This window comes from Colias croceus, chromosome 23 (assembly GCF_905220415.1).
Source record: "Colias croceus chromosome 23, ilColCroc2.1".
NCBI classification, from domain to species: domain Eukaryota; kingdom Metazoa; phylum Arthropoda; class Insecta; order Lepidoptera; family Pieridae; genus Colias; species Colias croceus.
The window spans coordinates 1501665-1526811 of NC_059559.1; the positions used below are offsets into that span (position 1 = coordinate 1501665).

The window sequence follows — 25147 nt, forward strand, 5'->3', positions numbered from 1 at the left end:
CTTTTATATTTATGCACTGCATATGCACTTAGCAATTTTTTTTCCATAGCAAATTTACCGGATGACATGAATAAATTTTCCATACCTACGTAAAAAAAAATTATAATACAACAATAAAAAAACTGCCACTCACCCGTAGATCCTTAGTCACGATGAATCTATAGTCTATACTGTCCTGACCAGAGCGCGCGGACTACGGCCGCTAACTCTTCCGCGATCGCACCGCGCGTGCTATGCGATCTGACACAAATTGGAAAAAACTTACATTTTTTTTTAGATTTTTTCTATTATTACTTTTAACTAATTATGTACTAACTATGTAATTAACTATTAATTATGTACTAGGGATATGTAGCTAGAAAAGTTACTTTTTAGAAAGGTTTAAACTACACGTAGTAACGTTATTAGTATTTGGAACTGCAAAACGGGTTACCCCTTAAAACTCAACGAAAGAACTGCACATCTAACTATTAATTTACAATGCATATATTATCTACTATTCTATACGATCACAGTTGCACACTCACCTATTAACGTGCTCCAAGTACTGCCCATTGCAGAAGTATCTAACAAGTGCAGCCGTGTTGTTCAAGCACTGTATTATCGAGTTCATGTAACAAGTGTTACCGAGGTTCTTGAGGCCTGTTAGACCACGACCCTGTAATATTAACGATATTACTCCCATTAGAACATATTAAAATTATTAAAAAAGATAAGTGATTATGCGTGTCATTGTACTTCTAGTTTCGAGTTATTTTAAAATTGATTAATTAGTAGTGAAATATAATATTATACAAGTTTGATTGAAATAAAAACAGTAAATATATATAATTTATACATAAATCTAATATATATATACATGGACAACAGTAGCAAGAGAATGTATACAGAAATATAATGAAACGGAACACTCTGTTACAGGATTTGCACCAAAATACTTACTTGATGGTACAAATGTCACCATTCTACCAAACGAAATTAAAACAATACAAAAGGAAGACAAGTGGATTGCAGATAGAAGATTAGCATTAGAGAATACAATAAAATCCCACAATTACAACAAGAAAATATTTGACACAAATAGAAAACCGCTAGAATTACAAATAGGGAGCGATGTATATGTGGAGAATGGAAACAGATTAAATAGAAAATAATTGGACGAACTATTAATAGGCCCTTTCAAGATTTTGGAGAAAATATCAAACTCCATCTATAGGATTGACACCGGAAATAGAAAAACAGAATCAACACTATTTCATAATATAACTAAATTACAACCGGAGATATAGATTGAATAGGCTCCGTAACTACTGGCCCGATTAAAAAATAAATAGGTACATAGGTATTTTACCATTGCATTCCTACCTGATGAACATAGTCTATATTTTATGATGTTTTTTATTCTGTGTCAACCCGAGCGAAGCCGGGACGGGCGGCTAGTAGTAAATAATTTGTCAAGTTCCAACGCAGGCGAACCGCGGGCCAAAAGCTAGTTATAATTAATATAAATATATACATTTCGCAATAAAAGGTAGCCTATGTCCTTTCTCGGGTATCAAAATATCTCCATACCAAATTTCATGCAAATTGGTTCAGTAGTTTAGGCGTGATTGAGTAACAGACAGACAGACAGAGTTACTTCCGCATTTATAATATTAGTATGGAAATATGGATAGGATTAAAAAAAATCATTCATTTTAAATATTTACTATTTCTCTTCTTATCTACTGTGTCAATATTTATTGAAAAGAAACATTTCACAAATTTCAAGTTACCAAAACTTTCTATTTTTATTGATAATCTATTTTCTTATAGATTCAACTTGGTACTCTATGATGAATTAACAATTTAGAAATCACACACACAAATAAGTGCACTGTAGTACTACAATTATTTTTGATAGTTTTGATAGCTGTCTTACTAAAATTATTTATCTCGAGTTTTCAAAGATAATAGTAACTTTCTAGCACTTACATCTGCCTCAGCCTCATCTCGCTCACTTAAATTATTTAAGTCACAATTTAAAGTCAGTTGTTCCTGTTTTACTAGAGGTGTAATTGTTGTGCTTCCTATCTGCATAGATGATTTACGTTCTGCAAAATGATAATAAAACAATTAAGTTTTTTTTTTTTATTAAAAAAAAATCAATTAATCTTTTATAAAAGAAAGTACTAAAAATATGAGTCTTTTCTCTCTGACTGGTGGTTAATACATCATGAACTAAGTGTTTTAAATAAAAGTCAATGATGACATCATTTAAGAATTGATCTTGGGCTAAACACATATAGTCTTCTGTATTTATAGGAATACCACCTTTACCTGGAGGGTATATTAAAATTGGTCTGATCTCAGCTGGATTTGAACTGAAAATGTAATGAATATTAGTAACCTTGCAAGCAATTCATATGAAAACAATAAAAATACAGCAAATCTTTAAATTATATTCACCTTTTTGTACTGTCTGGTGGACAAGATCGCAGTACCATATCATATGCATCATCTTCGTCCAATTCACTTAACACCTTTCCATATAAGTTTTTTAAAACAGCCTTAGTGTCATCACTAATAACATCGGTTAATAAGATTATCCTTTTGTAGGGGTCTATTTTTGACATTGGATCGTAATATGGATCTAGAGTATAAAAATACATAATATTAATACATTTAGCCACTCATTCCTTTATTATTTCACTAAACTATTGTCATTGCATACATTATGGTTATATAATATTGGGCAAATTATGACACAGGATAATTTGGATTACTTACCTTGGCCTTCAACCATATCCAAAATTTTTCTTATATAAACCCCACATTCCCTGTTAGTATATAGAAAAAAAAAACCGGCCAAGTGCGAGTCGGGCTCGCGCACAAAGGGTTCCGTAGCAGCAAATATAATAAATTACAGTTAAATCAACCTATCTCAAAAACTATAAGAGATACTTTGATCAAACCAAAAATCGTTGAAAGAGTTAATTAGCATGCATCACCTCTATTTTTTTTAGAATTTTATACCCCGTAGTTATAAAAATAGAGGGGGGTGGACATACTTTTTACGACTTTGAGAGCTGATATCTCAAAAACCGTTCACTTTAAGAAAAATGTTTTTTAGAAAACTTTATATCATTTTAAAAGACCTTTCCATTGATACCCCACACGGGTATGTACATCGAAAAAAAAAATTTCATCCCTCAGTTACATGTATGGGGGGCCCCACCCCCAATTCTTTTTTTTACTATTTAGTGTCATATTTTTGTAGCGGTTCATACAACACATATTCCCATCAAATTTCATCACTGTAGTACTTATAGTTTCCGAGTAAATCGGCTGTGACAGACGGACAGACGGACAGACGGACAGACGGACAGACGGACATGACGAAACTATAAGGGTTCCGTTTTTGCCATTTTGGCTACGGAACCCTAATAAATGTTTTTTCTTCTTCAAAATTAATAAATATCCGGACTATTTCTTTGCATTGTATATGGAGAGCTACTTTTTACTCCGTATATTTTAATGAAGGTACAACAATCGTTATACCCCTAGGAGAGATATACACGTTTTCGTTATTTAATTTATTTATATAAGAGCCAATTCTAATAATCCTACAGTTTAGAGAAGCCACTGTGCCTGATACATTTTGACTTATTTCTTCCCTGCTCTCATCTGTAACAAAAATAAAATAATGGAATATCTACATATTGATATAATATACATAAAGGATACCCGCGGTATTCCGACAATAGTTTTGCAGGGCAGTGTCGGATTATCAAATTTGTCGGATTATAGAGTGCTGCCTAGAGATCCCCCTATAGTCCGGATGTTTTTAAGCAAAAGCATCTTGTAATTCAACATATTATAGATCTAATGATAAGGATAACATGTTATAGGTCAATCTGTTTCAGAAGTAGGTACAAATCATACTTCATTGTATATATGTATGTAAAACAATATCTTCAAGTAGAGCACAGTAGGGCTCATGATTTTAAAGTGAAACTTTTATTACGTCATCGTCTCAAACTTTTTGGTCTGTGTAGCGCATGTCGCGTGACGGTCGGCTGCCGAGTAGGTATAAAGCAGTGTTCGGAACCGTACGATAATTATCGTACAAATACGATAATTTTGTGCCTAAGTTTCACTTTTACCGTGGTTTCATAAAACCACACAACATTTTTTTGTACATGTTGTACATTGTTCAATAATGCATTATCAGTGGGAAATTTGTCAAAAAACAGGTATTAAATCAACATAGACGCGTCTTTCCAAACTATACATAGCCAGAACGCAACCATAGGAAACTGCTCGTGTATATATTGTAATGCTGTTTTTTAAGTCTGTGATTACAATATATACATGAATTTTGCGTACTGATCGCGTATACTTTGTAACGCGGATGCTTGCGTCTTCGTTCCAAACTATACACGATCAGTACGCAAAATATAACTAAAATACTACACGACTTACGCTTGAACGAAATAATAAACATGTAAGTCAAAGACTTGTACACAGCTATATCTATCTACTTTTATTCTTCTTGATTATTATTGATTCAGTAAAATCTTAATATATATAAATCTCGTGTCACAATGTTTGTCCTCAATGGACTCCTAAACCACTTAACCGATTATAATAAAATTCGCACACCATGTGCAGTTCGATCCAACTTGAGAGATAGGATAGTTTAAACATGTAGGTACCACGGGCGAAGCCGGGGCGGACCGCTAGTTATTATTATTATTATAATATATAAAGTTATAATATATAAAGCTACACTACCACTCACTCACTCACTGACATCGCTTTTCTCGGAAACTACGTGGAAAGTGGGGGGGATTTCGACGTGATCGTGTAGAGGTGCTCCAATCGACCAGAGGAAAAATATAGCGATCTCGATCACCTTCGAATACCGAGTGGACCCCTGGAGGTCCGCAGAAACGGTGCCACCTGGAGGGGGGGGGTGTCTGAACAAAAAATGCTCGGAACTGGTGGCGATTACCAGGGGTGGTGGAAAAATGGGGATTTACGCGAAAACAAGATGGCCGCCGTACTTTGCCAAAATCACCGTTTATGAATCCTTATTTCTCAAATTTGGCACACGTGCTCAGTTCGAGCTGGCGAATCGATCGGTGCCCCGTTCGAGTGGCTCCGAGCCCCGGTTTCCAACTTCCATACAACGTAAAATCCAACGGCCCGCGGAAACGGTGCGAGTTGGGTGGGGGGTGTCGGAACTAAAAATGATCACCACCCTGGGACGCTACCAGGGAGCCATAGTGGGTAGCTCGATTTTGGATTTTTTCCATTTTTGGCGCAAACATAAAAAGGTGCATATAGCCGAGGTGGTGCAATGGAGAAACACACCAATGACGCATTCATACTCGCCCATCTCCCAGGATATCCAGAAAAATATATTAATAATATCAAAGCTATTTTATTTTTTACTTTTGCGTTTTTGAAGTCGGTTGTTTTTAACGCAGTTTTTTTTATTTGATACTAGCGGTCCGCCCCGGCTTCGCGCGTGGTACATAATTATGTTTTCTCTACATAAGAACCATCCTGGTACTTCAAGGAATATAATAAAAAAAGAATTATCGAAATCGGTCTACCCGTTCTCGAGTTATGCGCTTACCAACACATTTTGCGATTACATAAAAAGGTACACACAGTATACAGTAGCAATAATATTAATACATACAATAAATGCTCATTATAAATCAATTTAAAACATTTATCTCCCATGAACTTCACAAATATAAATATGTAAATAATTGTATTGTATTGTATTAGCCTGTCATGTCCCAATGCTGGGCAAAGGCCTCTCCAAGGCGCTTCCATGAATCGCGGTCTTGTCCTAATGAAAACCAGTCATTTTTAAATTGGTCAAGTTCATCTCGCCATCTCTTCTTTGGCCTGCCGCGACGCCTTCTATCTGTTCCTGGGCTCCACAAAGTCGTAATATAATAGTTTTTTTCATTTATAACAATATAACTTACCTCCATTTTCTGTGCGACGTCTCCACTTGTGAGGCACAGGATCATCTTCATGTTTCAAAGCATGCTTAACCCTTTCTCTGGTGCCATTCAAATCCTTATTATGTGAACTGCCTGTAATCATTTATGAAAATCACATGAATAAAGTACAAATATTGTTAATTTTGATGAGTATTTATTTTTATCACATAAGTAGGTATTACTATGGGTAAATCTATACTTAATATTATAAAGCTGAAGAGTTTGTTTGTTTGAACGCACTAATCTCAGGAACTAATCTTAAATAATAAATCTAAAATCTCTAATTTACACTTCTAATGACTTAAAGTAGCAAAAATAGTTCTGGTATGATTTTAATTCTGATTAAGCTGCTTGAACTTCATGTTTAAGGACAATATTAATCCTCAAAGCCAATTAAATTATGTAAATTTCTACATAAATATTATGTGACTCTTAAAATATTTACTCTACTATAAGATCTTTTCTGTGTAATAAAAGCACATACATACTTATTTATTTAATACTAGCTAAAAAACCCGGCTTCGCCCGGGAGTTGATATGAGATGACGTGGTAGAGTCGAAATAAAAAAATAAACTATGACGTAAAAAGTAAAAAAAAAGTTTATTGAAAACGTTTTCTTAAAATTAAAACGTTTTATTAAAATTTGAAAATATTTTCTCTCTCACACCTTCTAGAGTATTCTGGTCATTATCGTCCGCCATAATAAAAGGTTCTATAGCGGTAGCATTTGTAGTAAAAGCGCGAAATTTAAAAACCTAAATTTTTTAATGTTTTGAGAACTAATTTGGATAACTAAAATTATGTCGCTTTAACTCCAAAATAAAAGTTAGCTAATGACGTATAAATACACAAAATTTAATAACTTTATTATAGCAACAAATTTTCAAGATGATTCATACCAAAAAAGGGCTAATTTGGCGCTACCGACGCTCAATTAATAGGCTGTAGTTTCGTTGTTTACTGCTCGATTGTCATTATTTAAGGTTCATTAGAAAGGTGATAAAAGTAGCTATATGTTTTATAATAAGCTAAATTCTCATAATTCTAACGGTTACCGAGATTTTTACATTAAAAAAAATATATATATTTCATAAAATGTTGATTTTTGAAAATATTTCATTTGGTACTAGTTTTACATTAATGAATCTTAGGAATCAAATAATGTTTATTTAATTATCTTTCAATTGACACCCTTTTTAAGTAAATCGGTCCAGTAGTTATCTAGATATACCGCACAATAGAACGGCCCGACGGCCACCTTTGCTACGTCATAGCTCCCCCCTCCATACCCCTAGGAAGTGACAACCGCACTTTTTGTGTTCAAAAAAACATGCCGATTAAGTGGATATCAGTTGTCCGTATGGCGGAGGTGAGTCCCACGAAAATCGTTATAAATTGAAGACTTTTTTACAAATGGGTCTCACACTAAGTTAATAATAATAATACCTATGCCAAAGAATATAATAATATAAAGAGAAATGTAGATCATGTCGCGGGATTCATATGCTAAGTTGAACCGTGTCTTTCACCACTGTAAGGAGAAAGACGCGATTCAAACCCAAAAACTTAGATTACAAAATAAAGTACAGATGGAGCATGACAACCGCCCGTCGCCCTTGTCAAAGAAAATACGAAATCAAAAACAAATACGTCGCTGCACCAGTGCTTTATCGCATATAGTGTCATGCAATACGTCAAAAAGGGTTTGCAATTTTAGTAAAAAAATGCCTTCTTGTGATAATAAAACGCTGTAAAATTTGTTCTCGAAAACAAAAAAAAAGATAAAACATCGTTTCACAGGTTTTCTGTAGATTATTTGGCTGATTTATTTCTTTAATACGAATAATAATTTTACAGATATGAAGGAATACAAAACTTCAACGTATGTTGCCAGTATTTTGAAAATGAATTTGCCATTTTTATTGGTAAAACGGTAAAATGGTTAAAGGATCTTCAGGGTAATGCTGTTGGATTTTTCGATCGTGAATGTGATTATTTGTATAGTGCACTAAAGGTTCATGATAATTATTAGATTATTTTAATAAGCATAATACATTATTTTGTTACTTTTATAAAGCTTAAAAACGTCATAGTCGTTTTCGCTAGCGATTTTATGTGAACTCCATGATGGATATGATGAAAATAAAGTGTCCCGTATTCTCGACTAAAAACTACCGCTATTCGTATTCATATATTATGAAAAATAAAAAATAATATAATTATTATAGTTAATATTGAAACTTTTTTTATGTAATTTATTTAATAAAAAATTGAATACAATTTTTTTGTCCATATATAACTTTAGTAGGCAGGTACTTTATGTAATAAAAGAATTTAAATAAAAATTAAAACTTGACTTCTCATTTATGTATATAGCCTACGTCACTACCGCCACTAACGTATAATAATTCAGATCATTGCAATGAAACCTCACAACTCAAAATCGGACAACGGTTTATACTGCAGGGCGTGTCAAAGAAATATTATACATACATCCATAAACTCGAAAAACATAACCCTCTTTTTTGCGTAGTCGGGGAAAAATTTGGGAAATTTTTCAATATCTGGCAACATTACACGCACACAGAAGCACCGTGTATGTACAGTGCAGCGGCGAAATGACAGCACACATAGCTTTATTGAAAATGACGATAAATTATTCGGTTTAGTTCGGCAACGCTCCATCTGTCTTTTATTTTGTAATCTAAGCCCAAAAAGTTTCAGTTTGAGTTTGAAAACGTTCGATATTTTTGTTGAAATACCTAAACTATAATATGTAAACTATATGTGAATCAGAACTATATCAGTTGGTTTCTAACTTTCTAATAATATGAAAAACAAACATAAAAGGTACCTAGGTAAAGCAAGTTTATTTAGTTTTTAGACTAGAAGTAGGTTGGTACTCACTTTTAATAAGCATTCTTAATATGTTTTCAGTTGTCTGGTTTGGTTCGATACAAAATAACGCCTTTTCTAACGAATCCACGCAATTAGCGCAAATCGTAGAAATGTATTTAAAATCATTTGATACCTGAAAAAAATAAGAGAAAATTATGATGAGGCTTCAAAAACAATGCATTTAAAATTTCGTTGAACAACCTTATTAAAATCGAAAGAAGTTTCCAGCATTTGCGCGTGAATTTCGTCATTGTAAATTGCAAATAGGTCGCATAAATCGTTAGTGCTAATGCAATTAAAGCAACGTTTCAATTCTTTTTCGTTCTCCATTTTCACTTTACATGTAAATTAAAATCATGTCGGCCGACTGAATTTTCCAATGTCGACGGTATTTCAAATTTGGAAATTTCGGAATTTGCTTTTCAATTGTTTAAAAAAATGGTCTTGACCACGTCTTGACCAACCAGTACATCACAAAATATGATTTGCAATGACAAAAATACAATTAATAGATCTTAAAATTGAGGTTAAGCATTATAAAACTTAACTGAATTAGATCTGTTTTTTAATAATTTCGTTTAATATTATGTATTTACTTTTTTAAAAATTTTCATTCGTCTAGAATATTTTTACAACTAGCAACCACGTTCATTTATATGTCAAATAGATGATAAAATTGTCAAATGTCATTGTCAATGTGTCATTCCCCCACAGTACAGACTACAGTTAGGTCGTTTCACTCAGTACATTTTAACTTCAACACGGAATATTTCGAACCAAGGAATATACTACTCTCTAACGAGAGAAGAAATGCATCTCGGCTTGATAATTGCTCCGAGATCTCTATAGTAAAAAAAAGCAACCACAGCCAATACACCTACGCGACGCTAGCGCTATTGCGGAATAGCAATAAAACCAAAACGCGCGGGAACTTTCAAACGTTATGGCCAGCTAGTTTTTTTACATCAATTTATAAGAATGGTTCACGATCATATTATACTACAGTAAAGGGCAATCATGTAGTGCCGTGCAACCGTGCAGTTTCAAAAATATTTGTACACGACCAAGTTCATAAAGTCGACACATAAATTATTTTGGAAACATTGTCACGGCTACATGATTGCCTTTGACTCTAGTATAATATGATCGTGAACCATTCTTATAAATTGATTAAATTAAATATATAATGTTCCTTATTATTGCCTATATTAATATTCACATTGTTATTAGGGAAGTCATTAAAACAATAATATTAATAGTTTATTTATTCTTTAATATTTTCATTTTGCGTTCAAAACTTTTCTTTTTCTCTTCGTCATCCATAGCTCTATTAACTAAAACACAATATCTTTTAATTAGAATAAAAAATGTGCTCATTTTTAAATGATTTTCATTTAATTCTAAATGATCTATACATTTATTTAAGAAAAGAAAATTTACACATTCTAGAGCTTTAAGGATATTAATTTTAAGTTGTTGCTTATAGGCATTTGTTTTCATGAAATCATTAATTATATTTGCCATCGTTTCTACACACGTCACCATATCTTTATTAACATAATTTAATGAATCATGACTTGAGTCATACTCCTTGAAACTTGTGAACATGTGTATGGTTTCTATATTTTGGGACAAAAATGCCTTTCGGCAATCTAGGCAGTCATTGTGTTTTATTCTTTTAAATATGAAACCACACACATATCCACAAGCCTGACTTTCAGATGTCCCTTGCTCAACTGCCTCAACTGCATCAGATAATAAATTTGCAATCTCTTCATTGTCGTCAAATTTAAAGGAAGACGAGCTTGGTTCACACGAAGAAGGGATGGTTGCCGTTAAAAAAGTTGTTAAATTATTCGCAATTATTGCAGAGTCGTCTTCACAGTTCCTTTTTTGGCCAGCATGTTTTAAATTGGATATTATAGCAGTTTTGATTCCTGCTATAAATTGACTAATCGTTGGATTATTATTGGATCCACAGCTATATCTGATGCAGCCGAAACAGTTTTCTAAGGGATCTTGATTTAGGCGACGTGTGGAAAGACTCTTAATGCCTATAGCCTGCAAATTATTCCACAATCTCTCTATTGCATTTATCGAATGAATCCACCCTTCTTGGGATGGAGGGTTCGATTTACTCCCTATATATTGCATATTTGCAATAAACATTTTCATTTTTTTAAATAAATCTAAATGGGGAGTCCGCTTCGTTAAATTAGTGGAGTATTTTTTTCCTCTCCTCAAGTCCGGGCTGTCTGCGTTGAAAGCATCAAACAGCTCGTCAAATTTTTGCACAAAAGTGGCTGTCGCATTGGCTTCAGCTGGAAGTTCATCTGAAATATAAAAATAATATAACATTTGTTTTCGGCCAAATTACAGAAGACCACAGCAATAACGTACATTTTTACAGAAAGTGCAAGTAACAGATACTAGGCTCGAAACAAAAATCCTTTTACCCCATTGGTTGAAACACAACAGAATTTTTACAGGGCAAGCAATACTCAAGAAATGCTTCTGGTGTTTCAAGCGTCCACCTTGCAGCAAACATATAGGGGCTCATATTGGGGAATGGCCATAATAAATATACATTTTGTGTGAGAATGATGACAAAATCCTCATTTCCCTTATTTTTTTATCAGCAAATCAGATGCGTATTTTAGTTTTTCTTGTGTGCCTTTGTAATTATGGTGAGCAATAAAGCTTATCTATTAATATTGATACTAGGCAACCAAAGTTGACATTATTATAAGATACTCACTTTGAGCAATTTTCATTAACATGCCACTTGTACACATGCCGAGTGGCTAAAAACTTGTGCTAGCTTCACCCGCATTTGTTGCTGGCAATTAGGATGCAAATGATGATCTGTTAGCTGAGGAGCATATACGAAATTCGGATTGTTCTTGTCCAGGTTATAAAATGCTTCAATATGACTCCATTTTACAGTGCCTAAAAAGTAAGTTTAATTTAGAGATACTGTACTGCTATTAATTATAATAAGTAAGGTCTATTTATTAAGACGTAAAAGTTTTGTGGAACAACTTTATGTATAATTGCAAGTTGCGCAAGGTGGTAGAGTACTTCCTTCTATTATGTAGAACTGTATATCTAACAAAACAAAACTATAGTTATATGTGTACCTTTTATAGGCTTTTCGTTGCATTGAACATCTGTAGTTATTTCAATATCATGCTTCATAAGCAGATTTCTTGTGCACTTTAAAAGATGTGGCGGATCAAATATGGTTACAATTTCTTGTCCACATAAATTAAAAATGGAGAAGTTGATGTTGCGCCTAAGGTCTTCAGAGCTTTTACATTAATGGTAGATAAATCACAGACGGTGCAAACTACATTCATATTTGCTGCAATGCATTGTGTAAGAATCTGAAATAATTAAAAAATAGTGAGATACAAAGATATTTTTAAGCAGTGTAAATTTCACAGAGTACCAATATTTTATTTACCTCTTTAATAATGACTGTCATCCTGTCTGCCCTTAAAATATTTGAAAAATAAAATGCGATGGGTTGCTTCCACTTTTTTCTCAACCCACTGAGCATAAATACGAGTGCCTTAGAAGCAATATCTTGACTCCTACCGTGGTTGCCATGGTCTTGGAATCCTTGAATTTCATCCAGTTTTTCATTATAAAATAAGTGTTTTCTTATAGACATTTCGTCAAATGACAATATGCAAAGATTATCTTCTGAATCCTGTTTTTGGCTCATTTTTTCTAAGGAGGTAAATATATGTTTGTTTATGCCTGGTTTTAGAGGTATTTTGTTCAGCAGTTGATTTAAAACTGTTTGAGATGGCAATGCAAACATTCTCCTTAGAAGCCTGTAACAGGCTGGGGACTTTTTATAAATGATCAAAGCCTGAATTTTTTGATTTAGGGAATATCTTCTCCCTTTTGGTTTCTTGGGGCAATTTTGTAATTGGCTTTGTAGTAAAGTTATAAAGGAATTGCTAATATTTAGTCCACATAATTCTTGAACCTGTTGACTTTCCAACACCCTCTTTAAACTCCCTTTCTTATTCTTCATTTTGTTGCGTAATCGTATTACCTCACGCATTTTATTTCTGCATATTTTGTACAACTTCTTTTTTCTGGGTGACATTTCGTTTACTTTTGAAACACCGAGTCGCTAAGATTTTGGTCTGGCGTTTTTTAGTCGATTTTGAATTATTGCAAGTTGCCACACTGAGATTTTCAGGAATTGGTGCATTCTGAAAATATTAACATTCAATATGAATTGTTATTTTATTTCTAAAAATGTTTTATTTTACTAGTTTGAATTTCGGGTCATTATGCTATTTTTTTCTTCTTACAAACAAGCACACGCCCCGCTTGATAGTAAACATATTGTTATGTATGGTAAACATATGATAATGATGATGATAATTGTTGCGGACGGCGATTACATAGACGACGGCGTTGCCGAGCTACAGGCAACGGGGAGCGCGCCTATGTAATGCGCGCTATACCCTCTGGTGCGGACGGCAACTACAGGGACGACGGCGGCGCCGAGCGACGGGCAACGGGAGCGCGCCTATGTGATGCGCGCTATACCCAGCGAAAACGGCACCGGGCCGCGGTAGTGGGGTCGAGTGGGCGGGGCGTATTGTGCCCTTACGCTCAAGTTGCTCATTATACCCACTGTTAGTTTTAAGTAGGATAGAAATGTACTTAAGCTGTAAGATTTGTAAATATTGCATGGTACTACCGAATAAATCAACTTGGAAATCGCTGCGAGTTTTAATCAACAAGTGGGAACCTCTGCGCCTCAACCCTATTCAAGAACATACAGTCCACTGACCGGGGCTATAATTAATAGTGCCTGGTCCATCGACGCGCCGGATTTTGTTGAAGCAAACTTCACTGCGAAGACGACGTGCTTATTAAGAAGAAAGAAGATAATACGCCGAGCTACGAACGTTGCGTATCTTCAGTCTTAAGCACAAGACGCTCAGCCGAACGACGACTGCGCTGCGTGTCTACGAGGCTGATTTATCTAACGCGGTTTACCGCGGCTGTGTGTTAGCCCACCTAACGGTGCCAAACGGGCGCACGCAGTTAACGCCGCAAGGCGGGAGTGACTGTTCGAACGCAGTCACCAGTTCGCATCCAACGCGACTGTACAGTTCGACTTCGCCGGTAAGGCGCGAGATCGTGTGTGGGCCGGACTGTAGGCACGCTGACGGGGCAAGGTGTTCCTCCTTGTCCTCGAGCAACCTCACGCACTTGCGTCCTCTGCTGGGTAGTTCCTTCCTACCTCATCCACCTTTTCCATTCTCACGGTGAGCGAACACTGTTGCTACAGCACCTCGCCGTGGGCTGTTAGGGCTGCTAGGGACGTTAGGGACGTTAGGGAAGATGATGACCCGCAACCGACCGAAGAAGACAGACGAGGCGGATGCAGCGGCCGTTACACATACAAGACCGCCCGCATCACCGTCTGAGCTACGTGAAACGACGACGACAGCACCCGCAGAAACAGAAACGCGAGTAGACGACACTCAGTCACAGGCCTCAGTCAGAACGACGAGATCTGTGAGATCGCGAATGAAGGAAGCACAAGCAGAAGCAGGAAGCAAGCTACTAGCGCTCGAAAAGAAAATGATAGCGCTCGAAAAAGAACAAATACTAAAAGAAATGGAAGCGAACATTGCGAGAATTGCTGACGACGCTAGCGTTGTTGACAGAACGGACGCGCTACCGATAGAGTCAACCAATAGAGTACAAGACTGGCTCAAAAGACACAGCCAAGAAGCGACCGCTATGCCACTAAGACACGGTGACGCCCCTTTTCCAACACGGGGGGAGTCATCGCGACAAGTCGCGTGGACTAAAGATACGGTCGGGCAACGTAGAGATGAGTCACCCGTCGTAGAACACGACACAACGAAAGTCGGAACACCGAGAGCAAGATCCCGAGATCGCGGGATAGAAAAGCTGACTGAAGTCTTTGAGGAGCTGACGAGACGAAGGCCGCCTCCAAGACAAGGCTTCGATTTACCTCAGTTCAATGGAAATGTAACAGAATGGCTGTACTTCAAGGCCGCGTACGAGGACACGACGCGACTGTACAAATACACAAACATTGAGAATCTAGCCAGGTTACGTGCTTGTTTAACGGGAGCCGCACGCGACACTGTTGCGGTTCTATTAAGCACAACGAACGATCCTGAGCTAATAATGAGAACGCTTAACCAATGCTATGGTCGACCCGAAATAATTATCGACCGTGCAATGGATGAGATCAAGAAGCTGCCGCGACCCGGCACGACGGCTGTAGAACTTAACCAATTCGCCGTGAAAGTACAAAATATAGCTTGGCTGTTAAACAGCATAGAGGATAGAAGCTACGTTAATAGTACGATGCTCGTCAGAGAAATATTAAATAAACTGAGCCTGCACTATCAAGCACGGTGGACGGACTACGGTCAAGCACATGGCACGACATATGAGCCCATATTTCTCACATTGTCGAATTATCTCATCAAAGAAGCGGATCTACAACTTACATACAACTACAGTAAGAAGACAGAGACAACAACAGTTGAAAAAAGAGAGAGTCGACCGCTACGCCGCGCGAACATTTATGCGACTAATAATGATGACAAAAAGATAAGTTGCTTATGTTGCGGGCGCGAGCATGAAACACCAAAGTGCAAAGAATTTGCAAATATGTCGCTAAGTCAACGTTGGGAACGAATGAAGAAGGCGAGAACCTGTTTCCAATGCATTGTTAGCACGCACCTGCGATCCCGGTGCAAGCATAAAAAGTGCGACATAGACGGGTGCGATAAACCGCATCACCCGATGTTACATGAAGAAAAAATAGCGATCGAAGAGAAACCGACTGAAGTTGTACTCTCGACTACTATTAACAGCAACAACCAAGCTGTTTTATTAAAAGTATGTCCGGTGTATATAAAATCGGATGGTGAAAAGCAAATCAAAACTTATGCTTTATTAGACGAGGGATCAACAATATCATTGATCGACGAAGACCTCGCACGAGAGCTTGAATTAGACGGACCTACGCAACCCCTACGAATAAGCGGGGTGGGGGCGTCAAGCGACATTATGAACAGTAGATCGGTGCAAATTAAGATAAGCCGACGAAACAATGGAGCGTCACACGCGATCCGTGTGCGAACAATGACAAACCTAGCAATAGGTGGACAAACAATAAGCGCGAACACGCTGAAATACAACCATTTGAAAGGATTGCCTTTGAAAGACGTCATCGGTAAAGTCAAACCGAAGTTGTTAATCGGGTCCGATAACTGGGACTTGATTATATCAAGAAAGCTGAGAACCGGCAAACGTGGCGAACCTGTAGCGTCACTCACACGACTAGGGTGGGTCATACACGGCACCACACCCAAAACAACATTAAGTCGTGAAAACGTGTTACATACGTATGAAGACGACGATGACTGCGTTAGTAACAAATCGTTGGAAAAACTAATGAAGAAAAGCTACGAAATCGACGCACTCGGTATAAAAGTAACACAAAGAAAATCGAGTGTCGACGAGCGCGCTATACGCATATTCGAAGAAACGGCACGTCGCATTAACGGACGTTTTGAAGTAGGCCTGCCATGGCGAACCGATAAACCTACGCTACCGTTAAACTACGAAATGGCTAGAAAAAGGTTAAAATCCATTGAGAACAAAATGGACCGATGCGAAGAATTCAAACATGCATACACGGCGGAGATTCAAAATCTTATTAACAAGGGATACGCCGCACCGGTAACAAACGATGACTTACCGGCGACTACTACATGGTATCTCCCGCACTTCGCAGTCGTTAACCCAAACAAGCCGGGAAAACTCAGAGTAGTGTTCGACGCGGCCGCAAGAGATAAGGGCGTCTGCTTAAATGACGAGCTGCTAGACGGCCCCGACTTACTTCAGTCACTGCCGGGAATACTCTACAAATATAGAGAAAATGAAGTCGCAGTGACGGCCGACGTTAAAGAAATGTTTCTTCAAATTAAGATTAGAAAACAAGATCAAGGCGCGCAGCTTTTCCTTTGGCGAGGCGATGATAGAACGAGCCCTCCGAAAACGTTTAAAATGACTTCAATGATATTTGGAGCTCGTAGTTCGCCATTCATCGCACACAGCGTTAGAAACAAGAACGCTGAAGATTTCCGATTATCGCATCCGCTAGCATATGAAGCGATAACGAAAAATCATTATATGGATGACTTCGTCGATAGCTTCAGGACCGAAGACGAAGCTATACAAACAATCAAGGAGGTCATACATGTGCACGCCCACGCTAGCTTCACATTAGCTGGGTGGAGTAGTAATCGCGACACGGTGATACAACACACGCCGTGCGACCTGCGAACACAGGCGACCGCGAGTCTAGTGGCCACTAACCACGATATGAACAAGACATTGGGAATGGTGTGGATCCCGCGAGAAGATAGACTTTCATTTAACACATGTCTAGCGAGGATTCACACCGATGTGAAAGAGCGCCGTCGACCTCCTTCAAAGAGGGAAGCGCTAGGAACGGTGATGTCAATCTTCGACCCGCTGGGACTCATAAGCTATTATACAATCACGGCCAAAATAATACTTCAAAATTTATGGAGGCTGAAGCTTGATTGGGACGAGCCCATACCGGCAGAAGACTACGCTAACTTCGATGACTGGCTGAAACGATTAAATGACATCACCAAGCTGCGAATACCACGATGGTACGGCAATACGGGGGGAGTTAAAGTCGAACTCCACGTTTTCTGCGATGCCTCTGAGCAAGCGTACGCAAGCGCCGCCTACTGGCGCTCCGAAGAGCCGAACGGAAACGTACGCATAGCGCTGATATCTGCTAAAGCGCGAGTAGCGCCGTTGAAAACACAAAGCATTCCAAGACTCGAGCTGCAGGCCGCACTAATCGGCGTACGTCTTGCGTCCGCTATACTAAAGGAGCATAGACTAGCCGTGGCGAGTCACACATATTGGACGGACTCAACAACCGTATTGCAGTGGATTCGAAACGATAAAGCTCGTCACACTCCATTCGTGGCGAACAGGCTGGGTGAAATAGCCGAATTAACGAAGATAAATCAATGGCGGTGGGTGCCTACCGCCGACAATGTGGCGGACGACGCGACTCGTATCAATAACGAAGAAAAGAACGAGAACGACCGTTGGTTCACCGGCCCTGCTTTCCTACGCGAACCGAGGGAATCATGGCCCGAACAAACACCGTGGCTAGAAGTGGCGGCTGTCGAACATTACACAGCCACAGAACGAGCCGACATACGACAGAGCGTACCGGACGTAACACGCTTTTCAAAATACGAGCGTTACATACGAGCGATCGCCTATGTATTAATGTTTATAAACCGAGCTAAGAAAATCAAGACGACGCTCGATACTAATTTGCTAGAAGAAGCCGAACGCTTAGCAATAAAAGCTTCACAACACGACAAGTTTGAAGAAGATATAGAAAGATTGACGAACAAAAAGTCAATATGTCGAAGCAGCAGACTAGCCAAGCTTGACCCCGTGCTAGACGAATACGGCCTCCTGCAACTGAACGGCCGCTTGAAGCACGCAGCCATACCGAACGTATGCAAGTTTCCCGTCATATTAGACGGCGGTCATCGCTTCACAAGACTATTAGTGCGAAGAGAACATGAAAGAGCGCTGCACGCGAACAATGAACGTGTGGTTAATGACCTACGGCAGCGATATTGGATATTGCGAGTCAGACCGACAGTTAAGGCCGTAGCGAAGGAATGCTCGACATGTCGTATAAAGAAGGCCACGCCCACTATGCCGAACTTCGGTGACCTACCTGCGGAGCGGACCGAGGCATTCGTGCGACCATTCACGAATTGCGGACTCGACTATTTCGGTCCAATGACGGTTACAATAGGACGCCGAAGAGAGAAGCGCTGGGGGGCTCTATTTACTTGCCTTTCAACACGGGCTGTACACATAGAGTTAGTCGGCGCTCTCACTACCGACTCTGCGATAATGGCGATGCGGCGTATGGCAGCACGACGTGGGTGGCCGCGAGTTATGTACTCAGACAACGCAACTAATTTCCGCGGCGCCGATACTGAGTTACGTCGAGCCATTGAAGTATGGGAAAGTGAACTTAAAGACTATGGCCTACAACAGCGAATGAACTGGAAGTACATCACTCCCGGCGCACCACATCAAGGCGGCGCGTGGGAGAGACTTATTCGTTCTGTAAAGACTTCGCTTCTCGCCGTACTTTTCCAAAAAGAACCGCACGAAGAGATATTAATTACGCTGTTAGCGGAGGTTGAGCACACGATCAATGCTCGACCGCTAACACACGTGCCGGTGACACCAGAGGACCCGGAGGCACTCACTCCGAACCATTTTCTGTTGGGTGGCCCTTCCGACATGCCATTAGTAGGCGCATGTGAACATGTAACAAAAAGAACATGGAAGAAAGCTCAAGCGCTAGCGAACGAGTTTTGGCGGCGGTGGGTACGCGAGTACTTACCAACACTCAACCCACGCGGCCACCTGCGACATGATAGACAAGCGCTTAAGGTTGGCGATATTGTCATTGTTGCCGACGCTGCGCTTCCAAGAAATGTATGGCCACGAGGAAGAATTACGCAAACATTTCCCGGACCGGATGGGGAAATCAGAAGCGTCATGGTGCAATCAAGAGGGCATCAATTAAAGCGACCGGTAACAAAGGTCGTCGTCCTTCCCGTAGAAGAGGCTGCGTCCCGAGGACTTCACCGGGGGGAGGCTGTTGCGGACGGCGATTACATAGACGACGGCGTTGCCGAGCTACAGGCAACGGGGAGCGCGCCTATGTAATGCGCGCTATACCCTCTGGTGCGGACGGCAACTACAGGGACGACGGCGGCGCCGAGCGACGGGCAACGGGAGCGCGCCTATGTGATGCGCGCTATACCCAGCGAAAACGGCACCGGGCCGCGGTAGTGGGGTCGAGTGGGCGGGGCGTATTGTGCCCTTACGCTCAAGTTGCTCATTATACCCACTGTTAGTTTTAAGTAGGATAGAAATGTACTTAAGCTGTAAGATTTGTAAATATTGCATGGTACTACCGAATAAATCAACTTGGAAATCGCTGCGAGTTTTAATCAACAAGTGGGAACCTCTGCGCCTCAACCCTATACAACAACATACAGTCCACTGACCGGGGCTATAATTAATAATAATAGAAGGGTTGCTGTAATAACAGTATAGAGGGCAAAGAGCTATTGTTGTGTTAACTAGCAGATAATTTATCAAATATCCTTAAATTCAGTTTAGCACAATTTTAAAAAGGAACATTTAAAAAAAATTACTAAGTAACATGAATATTTAGAGTACTTTCTCTGCAAGTCTGCTATTTAAATTCCAGACCCTATAGTTAGTGCTCTATTCAGACTGTTAATAAATATTAAAATAAAAGTCTTAAATTAATTACCTGCATAGGGCTAATGGATTCAGTTGTTCTTATGACATCTCTAAAAGTGTGTTGTTTTGATGACTCTGTACTGGTACTAGGTTCCATCACAACATTTTCTATTTGCGACATAGGTGTTGTTAACTCTGCCTGTGCAGCTACAACATCATACTGATTGACATTCTGAAATTAATTATTAATTTTAAATTTAAAACTAAAAAACTCAGTAAAGTTTTTAAAAACTGGGCTAAATAATGTTGTTAACTCTGCCTGTGCAGCTACAACATCATACTGATTGACATTCTGAAATTAATTATTAATTTTAAATTTAAAACTAAAAAACTCAGTAAAGTTTTTAAAAACTGGGCTAAATAATCATTTTTAGTTCTTGTTAAAAAAGTTCTTAGAATTTTTGAAAATGTTATCATAGTATTGTAAAGTTTTAGAATCTTTATGAGTTGGGCTAACTTTTGTCATGACATGCCATGGCACCCTTCATACATTTTTAACATAGTAACATGTCAAAGTTTATCAAACGTTAGGATATTCTAAAATTTCAAGAAACAAATTAAAGTTATTCTTTCTTTGTATTTAAAGCATGGTTGCAACTTGTGAGAGACAATGTTTAAAAAACACTTTAAAAATGTTTGCAATTTGTACACCATATAATTAGACACTGTGGCTACAAATATGGATATATCCTTGCATTTTTTTTGAGTGCTTCTGTGTTTGCGCACACACTTGTCCACTATAATAATAATATCTCATGCATAGTTGGCTGATCTTAATTGGGTTTGGTCGCCTTGGCAGAAATTAGGTTGGGAGACTAATACTAAAACAATCTATATGAATAGGTACAATACCTGGTTGAAAATATTTTCTCTTTCATTCAGTACTTCTTCCACTATAATCGACTCGGGAACGGCAAACTTACTCAATTTTTGCCTTTTATCGTCCATAAATTGAATTGAGTTGAAATGTCTTCCACACAACACCTTATTCTGATTATAGAGTGAATGTAATGATTCAATGGAAGTCCAATCTTCATTTGGCCAACAGTATTTAGCCCAAACACGAGCCCTGAAATAATGAAATCAAGTTTTAAAGTTAGATTGAGATAACACTAAGATAAAACCAACTATGAAAATGATAGTAAACTGTACGGCCTGCACGTATAGTCATTACAAATGAATTATGAATAATAGGAAGAATAAAATAGTACAGTTGGTGATAGTGTATGATGTGTGTGTGTGTTTGTTGGTGATGGTGTTTAATTATGTAATTGGTATATGACCGTGTAATTAATTAAATTAAATAAATGACGTAAATATAACTTAACATAGACGTATTTTGTTTGTGGTCATGTGGTCTTTTAGTACCGCGCTGTATTTTGTACGTCACTTACCTCGTAATATTGGTTGTTCCTGGATTTGGAAACCTATGATAGGTCACCGTCATGTCTTCAGCGCGTGTTCTACCGCACTTAGCACACTTTCTATGATTATTCACGGACATAACTATTAACTAAATAATCAAATTTAACAAAAATGATGTAAACACAGAAAACAGTAATGGCGGCCTTGGCGGCCATCCATACTCTAGGGAAGTGAATAAATAATCGATTATTACTTTAATCGATTATTTTTTTTCCATTTTCGATTTTTTATAATCGATTTTATTAATGGTAAAAATCGATTTTTAATAAATCGATTATGAGAATTACACAATTTAAATCGATTTTTGTAAATAGTGCTATCTGTGCGATGGATGACAAATTATGAGACTAAAGTTGACAGACTAAAAATATTCATGATATTTGATGGCAATTAAATTATTATAAAAAAAATGTGTGCGTGAACTAGTGTACACACGTAAGAAGTGAAACTTCTTTATGACCTTATTTTTCAAAAAATAATTTACTATATGCAACTTTACAGAAATACATCGACTCACGCGTGGTAGGGATAAGAAAAAGATCGCGCGTAACGGAAAAAATGTCATGCGTAACGAAAAAATGTTACACTACATTTTTTTCCAACCCCGATAAAGAAGTTTCACTTCAAAAAATTAATTCAAAATTTTCAAATGTGAAAATTAATAAAAATTACAAATGAAAATTTTTAGAAGCATTTTTTACTGTAATTAATTTGTGATAAATTTTAAAATTTACACCTGACAGCTAACTTCAGTATTATGAAATAATTGGTAAGTAAGTTTACTGAACAAGTCGATAAAAAAATCAGCGCCATCTGTACTCCATGTATTTGTATATCTATATTCACAAATATATAGGTATATATATAAATGCATGGAGTTTGGAGTGTTCTGGACATGTCCGGTATATGGTCCGGTATTGGGGCTTTTACCTTACATCGAATAGGTTTTTTCGCATAAAAAGTCGAGGTGAAAACAAAAATCGATTATTTTTTTTTCAAAAATCGATTTTTCACAAATCGATTTATTTCTAAACAAAAAAAATCGATTATTGATTAATCGATTTTTCTGAATCGAGGTCACATCCCTACCATACTCTTTAAATAATGATGGCGGCCTCATCGAAGCGACAGTGTGACTAGTGGGCAAATATTTTTATATTTTTGCATATGGGAATACTGATACAATAGCAACGCACACATACATATTTTAACATGTGTGCAGAGTAAAAAAAAAGTCATAGAAGTTAACAGAGTTTGGTTCGAACATTCGCCAAAAGATGGCACCACCTGTTGATACTGTTGAACAAAATGATAAATACATATTATAATAGTAAGAAATTAATTTTTAATAATGAACTCAAATAGTGTTAATAATATTTTAAAAGCAAACTATTGCATACAAAAGATGGAAATATCTAATTAGAATCTAACCGAAAATTGCAATTTTATAACGCTTCGTTTTACTTTAGTATTAAGAGGTTACTTGACAATTTGTTATAATTTCCCTCTTGCAGGATCTTTGTTTACTACTTAACATTATAAACGTAAAGATATAACTTATTTTATATGAATTTTAGTCTTAAAAGTCTTCGGGATGTGTAAATAATATAAAATATAAATTTTGCGCATACTTGTTGGAACGGAACGTCATCATCTCTGATCAAACGAGGGTTTTTACTTTTTACCTATTTTGGATTTTTACCTATTTTGGATTTTCTCACGACGATTTGGCTTTGTTTTATGGACTTTGGTGGCTCTATTCTATTACATTTCTTTGACCTGTGCTCTGTTTTGGACTCCGACAACTCTGTTTTTTATTCGAACCCGGCTACATTTTAATGGACTCCGATTTGCTGCAATGGCGGCAGAAAAAAAGTGTTGTGTGCCAAATGTGTGCTAATTATGAACAGCCATCAATGGACAGTAGTAATTCAGTCTAGGAACCTTAATAATGAACAGCTAGTTATAGAAAAATGAATAATATAGGAGGTTATGGCCGCCGCCAAAATGGGGGTCAGTTGTTTAAAACGGTTGGTATGATAGCTAAAACGTTGACCCTATTGAAATATGATGCCAATTTAAAAAATCATACTGCTTGATTGCTCAATTTCGGAGGTATATTGAAGAAATGTCCATGGCTGGTCTGCGTCCTACATAGGCACCTGTACCTTATGTTATATCAAATTAAAAACTAACATACCTATTGACCAAATAGGGAGTTATAAATAGAATAATAATTATAATTACATCTTTTACAGGTCTTTCTGTCATAAAACGTTGCCACAGAAATACTACTCAGCAAACATTAGACGTTTCTCCTGCTGCTCCTTCAACATCAGGTAAATGTTAATTTTTGTTTATGTATTTAATTTAAGGCGACTACACCACCGAAACTAGCGCCCCCCCAACATTTTATTTTTTTACTCATAAACCAGATCAAATTTAAAAAATCTAGCTCGGTACTTTGCTAGTATATTACTTGTAGTATTTTTGGTATTACTTTTCATTATTTTGCATTCGGTAAATTAGGAGAACTTTTGATTACCGCCAAAAGTGGCCACTTTTGGCGGTAATCAAAAGTTCTCTAGAATAATGAACAGTTAGAATAGTGAAAAGTAATACCAAAAATACTACAAGTAATATACTAGCAAAGTACCGAGCTAGATTTTTTAAATTTGATCTGGTTAAGGAGTAAAAAAATAAAATGTTCGGTGGCGCTAGTTTCGGTGGTGTAGGCCTCTTAAGCATCTCAAACAATATGAATGATTGATAAAATCGGCTAAACTGTACATTATAGGGCGTAGAGTTGAGAGTCGTAATTTTTTTTTATGGTTAGCTATTGTCCTATGGAACCTAAATCTGAAATTTCACACCAAGGAAACTTTTAGTTTTTGAGTTACGAATTTTTGAAAATCGTAAAATTACTATAGAAAGTTACTCCATCTTGTTTTTGTTACGCATAATATTTATTGTTTTGTCAATGTCAACCTGACACACAGTACCTGCTTAGTGTGATTCATTTCAAGTACAACATTTCTAACCATTAAGTAGAGTAATTAATTTTGTTTAACTTTTTACGAAAAAAAAAACTCTGAAAAAGCTCCGAACTCGAAACAAGTTAGGTTAGGTTATGTTAGACTTTTTTTAAACAATCGAGCGGAGCGAGCCCATCGAGCGGAGCGTCTCGAATTGTTTTACGTGAAATGAATAGCCAAATTTGACACTTAATTTATTTTGTTTAATTTTTTACGAAAAAAAAAACTCTCCGAACTCGAAACAAGTTAGGTTAGGTTATGTTAGACTTTTTTTAAACAATCGAGCGGAGCGAGCGGAGCGAGCGCAGCGAGCGGAGCGTCTC

The 25147-nt window shown here is 37.4% G+C and overlaps 4 protein-coding genes across 6 annotated transcripts; 1 reads left to right on the forward strand and 3 right to left on the reverse strand.

The window, feature by feature from the left end:
• Positions 1-3437: 3437 nt before the first annotated feature.
• On the reverse strand, positions 3438-9214 carry LOC123702303. Its single transcript, XM_045650018.1, has 4 exons — positions 9109-9214; positions 8917-9040; positions 5991-6101; positions 3438-3666 (listed from the first exon to the last, which is right to left on the reverse strand). The coding sequence occupies exons 1-4, from the start codon at positions 9136-9138 to the stop codon at positions 3500-3502; spliced, it is 432 nt and encodes a 143-aa protein (XP_045505974.1). The 5' UTR covers positions 9139-9214; the 3' UTR covers positions 3438-3499.
• A 943-nt stretch (positions 9215-10157) lies between these two features.
• On the reverse strand, positions 10158-12182 carry LOC123702291. 3 transcript variants are annotated; one of them, XM_045650005.1, is made up of 2 exons: positions 12048-12155; positions 10158-11240 (listed from the first exon to the last, which is right to left on the reverse strand). In XM_045650005.1, exons 1-2 carry the CDS (start codon positions 12103-12105, stop codon positions 10168-10170), a joined length of 1131 nt encoding a protein of 376 aa, XP_045505961.1. In that variant the 5' UTR covers positions 12106-12155; the 3' UTR covers positions 10158-10167. The 3 variants fall into 3 exon arrangements, 2 of the variants coding, with proteins under 2 accessions (XP_045505961.1, XP_045505962.1); XM_045650006.1 differs by lacking the exon at positions 12048-12155 and adding an exon at positions 11666-11691; XR_006752846.1 differs by lacking the exon at positions 10158-11240 and adding an exon at positions 11725-11856 and having other exon boundaries at positions 12048-12182.
• A 2104-nt stretch (positions 12183-14286) lies between these two features.
• LOC123702546 lies at positions 14287-19758 on the forward strand. Its single transcript, XM_045650323.1, has one exon. The coding sequence runs from the start codon at positions 14287-14289 to the stop codon at positions 19756-19758; it is 5472 nt and encodes a 1823-aa protein (XP_045506279.1).
• A 283-nt stretch (positions 19759-20041) lies between these two features.
• On the reverse strand, positions 20042-21933 carry LOC123702547. The gene is made up of 5 exons (XM_045650324.1): positions 21759-21933; positions 21217-21433; positions 20597-20656; positions 20375-20536; positions 20042-20107 (listed from the first exon to the last, which is right to left on the reverse strand). Exons 1-5 carry the CDS (start codon positions 21866-21868, stop codon positions 20042-20044), a joined length of 615 nt encoding a protein of 204 aa, XP_045506280.1. The 5' UTR covers positions 21869-21933.
• Between the last annotated feature and the right edge of the window lie 3214 nt (positions 21934-25147).